The sequence below is a fragment of the Martes martes genome (assembly GCF_963455335.1).
Source record: "Martes martes genome assembly, chromosome: 6".
In the NCBI taxonomy this organism is placed as follows: Eukaryota; Metazoa; Chordata; class Mammalia; order Carnivora; family Mustelidae; genus Martes; species Martes martes.
In genome coordinates, this window is record NC_137893.1 from 26,298,276 (window position 1) to 26,313,082 (window position 14,807).

General features: G+C 45.5%; 1 protein-coding gene across 1 annotated transcript in view; it reads left to right on the forward strand.

Moving 5' to 3' along the window:
* Positions 1-3,168: 3,168 nt before the first annotated feature.
* Positions 3,169-14,807, forward strand: part of PREP (prolyl endopeptidase) — a 113,681-nt gene continuing 102,042 nt past the window's right edge. Inside the window, exons 1-2 of the mRNA XM_080806672.1 lie at positions 3,169-3,559; positions 8,655-8,729. Coding sequence (XP_080662798.1) covers positions 3,515-3,559; positions 8,655-8,729 — 120 coding nt within the window. The 5' untranslated portion in view covers positions 3,169-3,514. The remainder of the gene's footprint in view (positions 3,560-8,654; positions 8,730-14,807) is intronic.

Below are 14,807 nucleotides of genomic sequence, written 5' to 3' on the forward strand. Positions count from 1 at the left end.
ACTACCATCCGCCAGTTAATAGGTCAGCTAGCTACCTGGAAACCAGAGTCAAATGAAAAGATTATCTGGCAAGCACCTAAAGAATCAGTCTTAAGGAGCACTAACAAGACGGCCCTCCTGTGTGAATTAGAAAGATGTAGCCCGCGGGCAGATGCAGCCTCCTGCCACGGGATCTTTGTGAGAATACTGACACCCCTTTTTCCAGATGAAAGCAGTCAGTGCCCCATGCACAGTATGGCTAGTAGAGAGTAGGATAGATTTCAGTCAACACTTACCTCCTTGGCTAATTACCAAAAATCCTCCCTTTGAGATTCCTATGTGTGGTCGGGAAGAATGCTGTGACAAGTGCTTGGAGTGGGCTTGAGACAGAAAGTGGCAGTAAATATCACTAACCTGCTTCATTATTACAGTAACTCTGGTTAAAAGAGTGGGCAACAAGCAATGTCACACACACATATACACACACACAGAGAGAGAGAGAGAGAGAGAGAGAGAGAGGAATATTATGCAGCCATCAAAACCCCCCAAATCTTGCCATTTACAACACTGTGGATGGAACTAGAGGGCATTATGCTAAGTGAAATAAGTCAATCAGAGAAAGACAATTATCATAGATCTCACTGATGTGAGGAATTTGAGAAACAAGAGAGAAGATCATAGGGGAAGGGAAGGAAAAATGAAATAAGACAAAACCAGAAAGGGAAACAAACCATAAGAGACTTTTAATCTCAGGAAGCAAACTGAGGGTTGCTGGAGTGGAGGGAGGTGGGAGGGATGGGAGTGGCTGGGTGATGGCATTGGGAGGTTATGTGCTATGGTGAATCCTGATGAATCACAGACCTGTAACCCTGAAACAAATAATACAATATATGTTAATTTTAAAAAAGAAAGAAAAAGAAAAAATAAATAAAAATGGAATTCTCTCCCTTAAAAAAAAAAAAAGAGTGGGCTACAAAGTTGGAAGTCAGGCTATAGAGGTCAGGCTGCCTGCCTCCCAGGAGGTCCTTCTATGTCTTTGCTAGCCTCACCCCCCAGAGGCCTTGTGTTGTGGGAACAGTTGTAGGTTAGAGCACGAATTTTTGCAGAGTTAATTCTGTAATTCCCCTGGAAGTAGCGTGCAATGACAGAGGTTAAAGAGCATTCTGGAGGTGGAATTTCCATGTCCATTTCCATCTCTTCATTTTCTACAGACAAGGTAGAGCGTGGACTTCGCAAAATTTGAACCTTGGCTCTGTCTTAGGAATGTGAGAACTTCAGACAAATTCCTTTAAAGCTGCTGAGATTCCTCTTCTGTAAAATGGACTCTTTTAGGAGGATTAAAGCAGACAACCCCTATCAAACATGTGGCAAAGGTAGGTAGTGTACAATCAGTCTGGCCAAAAAAAAAAAAAAGAGGGGAATGGGTCTTCCTCTCCACTCCATCTCATTCCAGTTGCAGACAATCTACTGGGGCAGCCCACTGCACACCGTCTGTGCCGCATGCAAACCCTTGGCTGTCAGGGCCCGAGAACCTGGGTACCAGAGTAACTGCCTAGACAGGAAAGGAAGATGATCCCTGAAGTTTGATTTGTCCTTTGGGTACCATAATTCCCCTCATTTCTACCTTTCTTGCTAAAATGAAACCCTGGGAAAGTTCCGCCTGTTTATGGCGGTCCTTATAGACCACAGAGTGCTCCTACTTATTTTATGATTATGACTGAGTGCTGGCGTCAGAGAGATCTGGGTTTGAATCCTGGCTCTATTTTTGACTTTTTTTTTTTTTTTAAATAACTATTTGTTAAATCCTGGGCATAAGTCAGCCCCTGTTTTCCTCAACTATAAAATTGGGATATTCATTATCTCATAAAATTCAAGTAAGTAAGTAAGTAAGTAAGTTCAAGTAAGTAAGATAATTTCCTGCCATATAGGAAGAATCAACTGTTGTCCTTGCTATTAGGGGATCAGCTAGGTCAGGTCTTCCTGAGCTGCCCTTAAGGAACCCTCCCACGAGTGGCAGAAGCATGGGGCCGTGCCTGGCAGTCCCTGGGCCAGGACACAGGCAGGCAAGGCATGGGTTGGTGACTGGGATCAGGAATGCTGGACTGCAGAGTACTGTGTGTGTGCACGGAGCTTGGCATCAATAATGTGAGCTTTCCCAGAACTGACAATTCTCAGGTTGGGGGGTTTGTAAATGGATGCAAAACATGGTTATCAAATACCTTGCCATGAAGAGAAACACTGAAGTATGGCTGAGAAACGGAATTGGGATAATACAAAAGAAACAAAACACACGTGTTGACAACCCTTACCACGTCCACTTGGAATTTAGGATGGGAAGGACTTTCTGGTCACACTCATGCCACCCTCCCAGGACTTTTTAAGAAGTCAGCAGTACATAACACATGGGACACATACAACAGCTCTCGTGGTGGGGGCTATAAAGCTTCTTTTCGATGGTCCAGAAAGCAAGACCTAGCCCAAGGATGAAGAAATAGAACTATTAAAGTGTCATGACTTTGAGGTCAAGCATCTTGGCTGCTACTCTTTCTCCTACAGGGATGACAGTAGGTGCTCAATAAACGAACACATCGGCAGGAACGAAATTAAGGAATTGGCAGGATGATCAAAAGACCCTAGATGCTCCCACCTCAGTCCCCTCTCAATTGGCAAAGCTCAGATAAGGGCTCACCCATTGTCCTACGAAACCCTCTAAGCACCTCTATAATCTGGATGCCCAACCACCCAGTGCCCACCGGGGGTGTTGGAGTTAAGGGAGATGTGTTTCCTTCACGGTTATCGCAAGCCATTACTCCTTCCCTTCCAAGACCGGAGTCGTAGGCACTGAACATTAGGCCACCCCAAGCCCTCCGCTCTCACAGCTGGGGAGAGGCAAGGTCTCCCTTTGCCGCCCCACCACGCCCGGGAACGGGAAGATGGGGGAATCGATTAATAAGTAACCCCGGCTGTTCACTCTCCCGCCGGCGCGGCTAGGCTAAACTGACAGCGAGGGACTTCGGGAGGGCGGGAGGGAGGAGGCGTGGTGGCCCCCGCCCGGCGTGACGGGACGTGTGCCCCGCACCGTGACCCCCCGGCCGGCGCGGGTGCGTCTCCGGCGGGTGCCCGGCGCGGTGGCCCCGGGCGGCGGGCCGGCGTAGCTGCGGCGCGGCCTCGGCGGGGTGGCCCGTGTGCCCGGGCGGCGCGGGCGCGGCCGGCGCTCCTGCAGAGGGAGCTGTGCGCCCGGCCCGGCGCACGCACGGCGCCGCCCGCTCCCTCTTGCCGCCGCAGCCGCCGCTGGGCCCGCCCGCCGGGGAGGGGCTCCCGGCCTCGCCGGCAGTTGCTTCCTGCTTCCAGCACGTCCTCGCCGCCTCGCCGCCGGTCCGGTCGTGGGAGCCCTGGCCGAGAGCCGCCCGCCGCCGCCGCCGCCGCCCGCTCGGCCCCTGCCAGCGTCCCAGCCTCGCCCCGCGGCCAGCCCGGTCCGCTCGCGCCCGCAGTCCGCAGCCCGCGCCCCCACTCTGCCCCCCGCCCGCCCCTGGCCATGCTGTCCTTCCAGTACCCCGACGTGTACCGCGACGAGACCGCCGTGAGTACCCCAGCCCGCGCCCGCCCGGCTGCCCGCCGCGGGTGCCGCGTCTGCCGCCGCCCGCAGTGCTCTCCCCGCAGCCCCTCGCCCCCTGCGTCCCTCCCCTCCCCCTCGGCCTTTGTTTGCGAGAAACGGGCCGGGGGCGCCCGGCTCCTCCCGAGCCGCGGGGGCCCTGGTGGCCGTCCTTGGCCGCCTGGTGGCGGCGGAGCCTGGGGTCAGCCGCCGTTTGGCCGCCTCCGAAAATCAATGGGGTCAAGGGCAGACGCCCAGGTGGGAATGGGCGTTTTACGGGATTGGGAAGACGGAACGTGTCCCCGCTTTTTGACTGGAGGAGGCTCTTGCTTGAATATGGTAGGAGAAAGTGTGCATGTGTGTGGATGGTGTAAAATTTAAAACAAAAGCAAACTTTTTGAACTTCCAGACTTAAAATCCTTAAGAGTTGGAGTTCATTCATTCGATTTTAAAACGTGTCTTGAGTGCCTGCCCTGCCCCAGGCCGCCGGGGATGCAGAGACGAGACAGGGTAATGGGAAGGATGGAGTAGTGACCCCACAGGGTTGCAGTGTTGATCCAAGTTTTCGTAAACAAGAAAAGGAGTTAATGGGGGTGAGAGGAGGCCTTTAGAAGGGAGAGGGGATGGCCTTTTTCAGAATGAGTTTGTTTTGCTTAGTGGAGGGGTTAGCCGTCATTTACATAAGCTGTAGATTATCTCAGGGTAACTGTTGAGATCTAGTGGGTGGAAATCTGGGCAAACACCCTTTTTGTGTAAAAATTAATTTGGCATCTTAGGAACTGGAGTGAATCCAGACCTCGTGGGCATGATTTTCTTAGGAATAGCCAAATTTCTCAGATAACTTAAAATAGAGTCAGAATTTTAAAAAATTGTGTATATACATCCAGTTTTTTTCTGCTTACTCTGACCTGATTTATGCCAAAAAGTCTGTACTTCAAAGCACATTTCACTTTGGGCTAAAAGGTACTGAGACTTTAGAGTAAAGGACATACTGTTTCAAATTAAGACTTCCAAGTGGCACTGTGCATTCATGGTTTCTTTGACCAGTGGCCATCTGGTAACCATGTTTTCTCAGTCTATTCAGCTGCTTGATTATTAAATTTACTCTAACGGCCCAAGAAGCTGTATTCCTGTGTTTCCTTTGTGTATGATGAGAGTAAAGTGATCCTGCCCGGAATGGAAAAGAGGAAAAGGCCCGAGTGCTAGTTCTGGTTTTGCAGCTCACTAGCTGGATGCCTTTGGGGAGATCACTTACCTGTTATAGGCATTCTTTCTCGTATATGAAATATTAGTGCTGGCTTGGCTAGCCACAGGGCTTAGGACTTAATGTTTGCAGTAAGAAGATCGTCCTTCATTTATTCACATGACAGTCTAGCCCCGCAGTGTGCCAGACTTCAGTAATCAGAAGACATGTGAATATCTCATTTTGGTTCTTTGGGATCTTTGAGTTTTCAGGGTAGATAAAAATATAAAGAACTATCTACTGTGTGGCTTGATAAGTGTCATTTTAAATTTGCTTTGTTTTTAGTAGGGATCGCTCCTTGCTTAGTTTTTCCATTTGGGTTACCAAAATCCTGCAGTTCTAGAAAGGGTTAAGCGAGGATTTTCTGAAGACATCAGAAAGATTATGAACAATTCAAACAGTAACAAACAGTTAACTCTAAAGGTGACATGGATTTTAATATTCTCCAGTTTCTTCTCACGTGAAAACCCTAAGCCTCATGGCCAGGAGAATGTAGCTCTGGTCCAGCTTGGACTCTGCTATGTGGCTTTCGCAGTATACTTAAGTCAGCCCTGATAGCTTACGTGGGGTATCTTTTTCCTGTGACAGAGCCTTGATTACTAAACCTTAGGCTAGACTTAACGCGTTTACTCAAATGGTAGCCTTGATTTCTAGGATGGTTTTGTCTCTCTCCAGCAGGTGCTAGAAATTACTGCAGCTCTCTCTCTCTCAGTTGAACATCAGCAGTCTTTTGCTGAACTGTGGGGTTGGAGTATGCAACCATTTTTGGTGGATTTCTGCCCTAATGAGCAGAAATTTGGAAACCATGACACTGGCAGTGCAATGCCATCATCCATTCCCCCAGCGTGTTGCTGTCAGGAAATATTCAGGCATGCGCCAGGGGTTCAAGAGTGTGTGGGGTGAGTGGAGAACACCCAGGAGAATGAGTTTAATTTCCACAGGGCAAAGAGATCATATGTGCGTTGAGCCTGGAAGTTGGCCAGTCGGATAAGGTAGAAAGGACGTTCCTGGCTGTGTGACCAAAATAAATCATAGTTACGTCGGGCTGAACAGTCGTGGACTTGCACTTGTTTGTGGGATGGCAGGAAGGCCATTGTGACCATCCATGGGTGGACAAGCTTGGATGGGAGCTGGAAAGGAAAAGAAAAAAAAAAAGGTCAGATTTGATGGGCTTTGCCTGCTGTGTCCAGGACTCTGCAATTTACCCTGAAGTCAGCAGGTAAGCTATTGAATAGTACAACTAAAATATTGAATAGTAACAGTGCCTTGACAGGGCTCTACTTTTAAAAGTCTTTGGGTGGAGATGAGGTATGGCTGGCAAACTTAGATCGGATAGAGTCAGTCACTGCACAACTTGAGTTTGGGGGATTCGGGGGATGTGGCTATAAGATCACTCCACTTGTAGGGAATGGTCTTGTAGAAGAAGTAATGGGGTAGGGGAGTAGGGTGGTGGCCCTTGGCTCCTGGGATTGTCCTGGGGAGAATGCGTTTCCTCCCCTGGTTAAAAATGTCTGCTGCACAGCTGACCTCAGTCTGTTTTAGATGGTAATGCTGGTGCCAGGGAGATGGGGCTGTTTCCTCAGAGGTAAACACCATTCAGGAGGCACCCCTGGGCTCTGAGTCAGGTGTGGACCTGCCAGTTTACACCTGGCCTGGTTCATTAGCAAGAGGTTAAGTGCACGGACTTTGGGATTGGCTTATAGAGGGTCACGGTTCTACTGCTTATTAACTATCTGACTTCAGTTTCCTCACCTGGAAAATGAGTTAGTAAGAGCCTCTCAGTGAGATGCCGTGGCTGAAATCTGCGGCTTGGTGTTTATAGTCCACCATAGCCTCCAAGTGAACAGTAAATCTGTGGCCTTTATGCTTTCTCGGCTTTGTGAATTGCATTCCATACTCTGTAAACTAGGAATATCGTCCACCCTCTTACAAGGTTGCCTTAAAACACTGGGCACAACAGTGTGGATAGTTAGCAAATGTTCATAGCTTTGGACTTAGTATTAGGCAAAACTAACATGATTTCCTGTTAAGCTTTTCTGCTTTCTTATGACAAGTTAAGTCGATGGAACCGTCTTGAGTTTTAGTAAATCATAATTGAGGACCATTTTTAAACCTGGCGTGTTACCTCCAAGGAATATTTGGGGAAAAGCTGTTGGCAGTTTGCTTTTAGTCCTAGCCCTGGTTCTGAACTCGGTGCGGCCCTGGGCATGTTGCCAGTTGTCTGTCGTGGTTCCTAAAAATGTTGGATTGGAAGATCCTTTACAACTTTAAATTTTTCTGATTTCTTACTGTCAGAGAGAGGAAGGTAGTTATTTTAAGCATATTGAAAACCACTTCAAGGGGTATAAAATGTGAAAGCCTTGCAGATAAGAAGATAAGTTTTCGTTCAGTGGTAACAAGCAGCTACAATTTAGAAAGGTTTTCCATAAAGGTAGAAAGTTGGTAATTTTATGAAAACTCATCAGGAGAGATTTTAGTCTGGTGTTATGTCCCTTGCATTTGTCAGTTGTTTAATGAGAACATTTTCTGAGTGTTCTGCTTCAACTGCCTATTCTTCCAGGTGTGCATTTCTCCAGGTGTTCTCTCACCTGGCTCTCACCAGATGGAGTGAGATGAAGGCCCTTTGCAGAAAGCCCAGGGTTTTAGGCACCGGGAGATTCTTCTCACCTGGGCAGCAGCCACACGGGAACGGTGACCAGCAGTAGAAGCAGCAGATTTTTCCTTTCCCAGGATATTGGTTCTCTCCGTTAGGGAGGAGCCCTTACCTTCTGATATTCGAGACGAAGCTAGGAGTTAAAAATTCATCTGAGACCCTGGTATTGTTCCCAAAAACCTTCCTGAGAAACTGTAGCTGGAATGTTGGAGTTGTTCAGAGAGATTTCCTGGAAAGATGTTGTCCATGTTGTTTCAGTTAGATTTATCAGGATAGTATGCAATGGAGAGATTTCATAACGGTCTCTACCTTTGGGAATTTTTTTTTAGGCATGATCACCGGGGAGTGGTGACTCCTGCCCGCTCTGGCAGACTCGCTCAGTTTCTGAGGCCAGGCACAGGATGTGGGCTTTTCAGAAGCTTGAAGGTGTTTCTGATGGTCAGTTCCCATGGACGCTCCTGAAGCCTTCCCCTCAGCCAGACCCTGCCTGCACTAAGCCATTGTCTTTCTTCAAATACCACACTAGTCTGATTGGGTGATGCTTTTGTGCCTCTTTTTTTTATAAGCATTTCATAACAATACACAAAAGGGAAGAAAGGCTTCGGTTTTAGGAATGTTCTTTCATTGTGCCCAAGTCAGCTTTTTTTAGCTGATATCAACTAGAATCATTATACTACACATCGGTGACTTGCTTTTTGGCAGTTGAGACTTAAAGACAAAACCTATCATATAATATATTGTAGGGAGATTTTCTAATCATTAGCAAGCTTAGCAGGAACGGACGAGAAGCCAGTAAGCACGTGTGTGGTAACTCCTTCACAAACGTGCCCTTCTTGTGTCCCGGCTCCATTGTGCGATTCTGGGCTTTGCCACTGACCACACATTTCCAAGTTTCTTTAGCACAGCGGCAGGCCTTTGTTTTGTGTTGTACAGACAGAGCAGTTCCCTATTCTGACCTTTAATCTTTCTTTCCTCTCCAGCTAAAACATTCTTTTCATGACGGGTGGCTTGACACCTTTGAGAACCTGCCAGCTTTGGTTCATGTGGTAATTTGGGCAGACACATTGCCAGTGAGCCAATTGGGGTATTTTTGCCTGTCCTCCTGTTTTCTCTATTACATTCAGAAAATACTAACGCAATTGGGGGCTAGACACTAATTGTTCAATACTACATTTTGTCTGTTGCAGGTACAGGATTATCATGGACATAAAATTTATGACCCTTATGCTTGGCTTGAAGACCCAGACAGCGAGCAGACAAAGGTAATTAGGGCTTATAATTAAAGATGAGGTGGTCTTAGTACCTGGCGCCAAACCCTAGCCATCAGGAGCTATGGCTTTTCCTTCCTGGTATCTTCCTGTGTTTCCTTCCGTGGGGTGGTGAAGGAACCTGTTGGTGCTACCAGTTTTTGTCAAATGATTCATGGGTGAAAGATGAGAACATTTTAGTCCCAGAGAAAATAAAAAATGTTTGCAATAATGTTTATGGTTTATGGTGACACCAATGAACCAAGTATTTGAAATGAAAATATGAGAAGTAAAATACCAGGTAAAAATGAAAACATAAAATAATGTGAAGGGAAAGTTGCCTAAAACATTTTTTCCAAAGGAAAAGGAAAAGTTGGCCCTTGAACAACCTGCGGGTTGGTGGCATTGACCCCTCTCCCCAGTGCAGCTGAAAATCCAGTTATAACTTCTGAGTCTCCAAAAAGTTAACTCCTCATAGTCTGCTGTTGCCAAGAAGGCTTACCAATAACATGAAGAGTCAACACACATTTTGTATATGTACTGTATATTGTCTTCTTAAAGGAAGCTAGAGAAAAGAAAATGGCATTAAGACAATCATAAAGAAGAGAGAATACATTTATAGTTCCGTACTGTCGCAAGCTCAACTGTATACTGAACAAGTATCAGGTCTTAAACAGTGAATGCTGGTCTTGAATTACTTATTGATTTTAATGGAACAACAATAAAACAAAAACCAAATTGTAAATATAAGAACATTCTTATATTTTATAGAAGTAAGGGGGTGGAGGGGAGAATTTTCTGTTCTGTCTGAAAATACAAAGCTTTCCTATTCTTTTGGAGAAACTCAGTTTTGGTTTTGTTTTTTTTTAAAGATGTATTTATTTATTTATTTGAGAGAGAGAGCATGCTAGCAAGAGCACGTGAGTGAGTGGAGGGATAGAGAGAGAGTCCTCAGGCAGGCTTCCTGCTGAGTGTGGGGCCTGATGTGGGGCTCAGTCCCAGGACCCTGAGATCATGACCTAAGCCAAAGTCAAGATTTGGCCGTTTAACCGACTGAGCTACCCAGGTGCCCTGAAACACATAGTATTTTGAGCTGAAGTCTCATTTCATTAATGAAGTCACACCTGAGTGCTATGTCCTACAGATATTCTGTTCTCCTTGGCGTGCCCAGGACTTGTCATTTGGGACTCATCCTTACATATACTGTATGTGGTTAATAAGTTTGTTTGGTGAGCAGATCATGTTTCTCCAATCCGTCTCAAGTTCCTTGACTCCTTTTTATAACTATATTTTTGTATTACTTAGTACATCGGAAGATCTAGACTATTTCTATTCCAGGAATTCATGTGAGCTGCTTTGGAATCCCAGAGTACATTTCCCATTTTTCAAAAAGCAGTGTTAAATACACTCCCTTTCTGTCACCCTCTCCCGTTCTTCCTGGCGTGTCTGTCCTTTTTCGCGTGCTACGGAAGTCCTTTCAACTTCTCCTCTACCTTTGTCCTTGAAATAAGCACGCCACCATTTTGAGATTTTCTAGTGGTGTTCCCTAGTACTTGTAATCCTTCTTGTCTCCCTTTCCTGACCTTTTAAGAAAGACAAAGTTCTCATGGATGAGGATGATTGGTATTTGGGTTTTCATGAAGCACTGGTTATAGAGGTGGATGAGTAGAGACTCCAGAATGAGAAACCAATGAAGATCTTTTGGAGTGGGCGAAGGCTCCAGCTCTGCAGGAAAGGCGAGACGGCGCAGGGAGCAGGTGTGGGGCTGCCTCCTCACCTCCCCCCTGCCATGCACCACCTCGATCACCCAGCATTAGCTTGAGCTGAGCCGGGGATTGAGCCTGCGATAGGGAGTCACAGGTAGCTGCGTAGTCTAATGAACGAGAAGCCTCGGGGAAGGGAGTGAGCTTTTCTGAGAAGAGTGTCCCCAACGACTGTCTCTCTGATGATGTCTTTGTCTGGGGTCATGCATACAGCCTTGATTTCTTCGAGCTTTGATGGTGATTGAGAGATTCAGCAAGATCAGAATGACCCAGTTTTTTAGTTTATGTGTTAATGAACGTAACATATAAACTTGGCTGTTCCTTAATTGATACTGGCTGGTCCCGTGGTTGCCAAGCCACTTATTAGTAGATGAAACTTCGCTAGTGATCTTAACAGCTAATGAGTATACACTATTATTTTCATGGTGTACATTTACTGGATGCTTCCTGTGTACCAGACACTTCATTGGTAGCTTTGCATACCCTATTTCATTTAATTCTCAAAGTCTAAAATAGATCTTTTTATTTCCCCATTTTACAGATGAAGAAATTGAGTTACTGGATGATTAAGTCCGAGATCACTGGTCAAGTAGGTGTGGAGCAAGGAGTGGCATCCAGGGGGCACAGCTGGTTATCAATTTTACATTAAAAAATGATAAAAGAAAAAAGACTCTGGGCGTTGGGAATGCAAGCTGTAGGAATGTATTCCCGTGTGTGCCTGCCATAGGATTTTTGTGGGCCTTTTGCGAGGACCATGGGCCGGCCCCCATGCCCAGGCTACCTGTGTATACAGCTTTGCTCAGGTGTCAGAGGAGCTTTGCAGCTTCTGCCTCCCCTCTGCAGTGTCCCTGCACACCCTTCGCACTCCTCTCCACACAGGTTGGTTATTGACAAGTAGTATGTCATCTGGTTTCTAAGGAGTTAAATTTCGGTCACAGACTGAAAAGGGTAGGGTGTGCTTTTCCAATGAACATTCTGCTCGTTCTGCTCATTCTGCTTTTCCAGTGAACATTCTGACTAGTCCACACAAAGGTGGACTAGTCAGATCTTGGTGAAGAGGACTGTCTTCACATAGCCTCCAAAACAAAGAAAAAGAGGCTTTTTCTTTTCTTTTTTTAAGATTTTATTTATTTATTTATTAGAGCACAAGCAGGGGGAATGGCAGAGGGAGAAGGAGAAGCAGGCTGCTCACCGAGCAGGGAGCCCGATGTGTGACTTTGTCCCAGGACCCCAGGATCATGACCTGAGCAGAAGGCGGTTGCTTAACCAACTGAGCCACCCGCGTACCCCTAAGTCTGCTTTTTCAATAAAAACCAGCCAGGAAATGAGAAGCATATGTAGCTCTTTTATACTAAAATCTGAAATGCTATCAGTAGATCTTTGATTTAATCTAGTATTTAATGTGGGTTATCCATTTCTGACAGTGCCTGGCATTTGAGACTTTATCTTTTATAAAAGAATATCAGAACAGACCTGTAGCTTAAAAAATTCTCAAAAACCAGAGTAGGAGGGTGTTGAATCTAGACGAATCCTTTCAAGCTGTCAAGGCCCATATAATCCCATTTTAGCAAACGTTCCAGATTGTAGAAGATCCTGTACAACTCAGTTGGTTCTCTGAGGTAAATCCGACCTTGACATGAAAACTTGAGATACTTGGTAAAGAGGAATCAGACCAGGGCTGCCCAGTAGATATATAATACCAGCCACATACGTAATTCAGATTTTTCTAGTAGCCACATTTTAAAAAGTAAACAGAAACAGGTGGAATTCATTATATAGTACTATATTTTATGTAATCAGTATTTTTAAAATATTAATATCTCAACAGGTAATCAATATAAAATATTAACATGTTTTCCTTTTTTTTTAATTTTTGAGACTAAGTTTTTGAAACACGGTGCGTATTTTACACTTCCTGCACATAGCAGTCCTGAGCAGCCACACTTCACTCGCTCAGCATCCACACGTGGCTGGTGCTGTGTATTGGACAATGAAGATTTATGGACCAATCCTTTGTGTGAATATAAAGAACGTAAATAAGTGTTAGTAGATTTAAAAGAAAGCAGAATTTCTCATAGGAAATGAAGAAGAATTTAATATTAATATAGAAATGGATTAAATAAAGCTAGATAATTAATATCAGAAATTAAAGAAAATGTAAAAATAAAGTAGGAATAACAATGCTTTATCAAGATGATATCTCATTCAAAAACAACTTAAATAGTAGGCTAAAATGTCTCTTGTCACTATGATTTTTAGATGTTTACAAAGCTTTGACCAGTACAATAAAACATGAACCAAAATTTGGAGAAAAGAAAATTATCATTCACTGTAGATTATACGATCATGTGTCTAGAAAATCTAAGGCAAACAAATGAAAACTTATTAGAATAATTCAGTAGAGTATGTACAAAATAATTTGTACAAAATAAAAAACTGTTAACTCTCACATATGTCACTAATAATGAGAAATTAACCCATCTGATAGCAACAAAAAGCAAACACTTGGGAGTGAAAAAGATTTCACACCTCCTGGGAGAGTAACAATGCCATTTTGGAAATATGGAGATCTCAAAAAGGGTCAGTCTGGGGTGTTATTTCTAATAGTGAAGAATTTTCAGCAGTAGGGTAATATTTTAGTAGAATGTGTTGAATCTGCTCAGTGAATTAGTAGATGCATCTGTTAAAATGCAGGGCTGTAAAGATTGTTTACTAATCTGAAGAAGTGCTTCTGGTAGATTATTAAGTGGGAGAAGGATGCAAAATTCCAGTGCTCCAAACAGTTGCAACTTTAGAAATGACCTTTATAAAAACGATTGTAGGAGAATCTATATGGGAAGAGGAACTCAACCACAAAAATCAGATAAAGGGACAGCTCTGGGTTAAACGTGCTTTAGAGACCTAGGCCTGCGTCTTGAAGCCTCTGAACCACAGTGAAATCTCACTGGCATAAGTGGAACACCAGGGTCACCTTGGAAGTTCTCAGCGCGGAGTGCTAGGGAGGGAGGTTTGCAGTCATTAAAATGATTCGAGGACTGAACAGGCAGGCCCAACAGGCATTTAGCTCATACTCTCCTTTCAACAGGCGTTGCTTTCAACAGGCGTTGCCAGCGTGTCCCACGCACGTCGTGGGAGGCAGTTCAGAGCAGTCTCCCTGCACGCCGGTGTTTTGACCCCGAGGTTAATTTGAACCTTCAGTCTAATAACCAGGCCCCGCTCCCCCATCCTCCATGCACTGGCAGTAACGTGCAGTGGCGGACAGCCTCATCTTTAACTTTCTAGAATTCTTTCTTGTTTCTGGTGGCAAACAAGCAATCCCCAAGCCCCACACTCTGCCGTAGCTTTTTGCAACCTCTTTCTTCCTCTCCGTTGGTGTCCTGGCCCCTTGGGAGGTGCCCCGCTCAGATGTTATTTCAGATCTTACCATGGGCTGCCTCCCTCTCTTCCTCCGCCTGTCCACAAGCCACTCTCCATACCCCTTGACGTAGCTGAGCCACCTGCCTTTGTCACCGCTCCCAGGAACCGTTCCCATCAGTACAGACCAGCCTCCATCATGAGCAGCCGTGGCCCACTTGTCAAATCCAGAAACTTCCCAACCCCGTGTTCTTCACTGTGCGCGTGGACTGTATGTCTGTGGAGTTGTGGGGATGTGCGTGTGTCCCAGCTGGGGGACTGCTCTGCTGCTCGCTTCCCCAGACTCTGCTTCCATCACTTTCACAGCTGAGCTGGTGGTCTCACTGGGACCAGTGAATGAGTATTGGTCCTGGCCTCTGCCCCTCCCCCCACCCTGCGCTGTGTGTTTGCTCCCCTTCCCAATAGTGATAACTTCCTCTCTACATCCTTGGGCTTGGTTTTGCAGCCCCAAGGTCCAGATAGAAGCAGTGTCCTCGTGAGCTCTTGAGTCTCTCGGTCTCACGCTGTGTTTTGTGGCTCCAGCTTCTTAGTTGCATATTCCAGAAGTTGCTACTGAGTTACCGCAGGGGAGATACACAGAGGAAGGAAGATTCGTATCTTTCAAGGGATAGTTGTCTTAACTGTAACTAATTGTCAGATCCGACTTACACCTCATCTCTGTCCTGGGACTTTGCTACAAGAGTAACTAAGTGTAGAATATCAGTTGTGTATATCTAATGACCAATTTTTTTTTCTCCCGGAGAGCTGCCCTAGGCAAAATGAGAGTAACAACAGCTCCATTTCCTTGGTGGATCATGAGAGAAGAATGCTAGTAAGAACCCTCAACAGCAAAACCAAAGAGTTGTTTTTATTTATGTTCATGCCTTCTGATAAAATGAAATAAAATTACCATCTGTTTCAGAGAGGATCAAAGAAA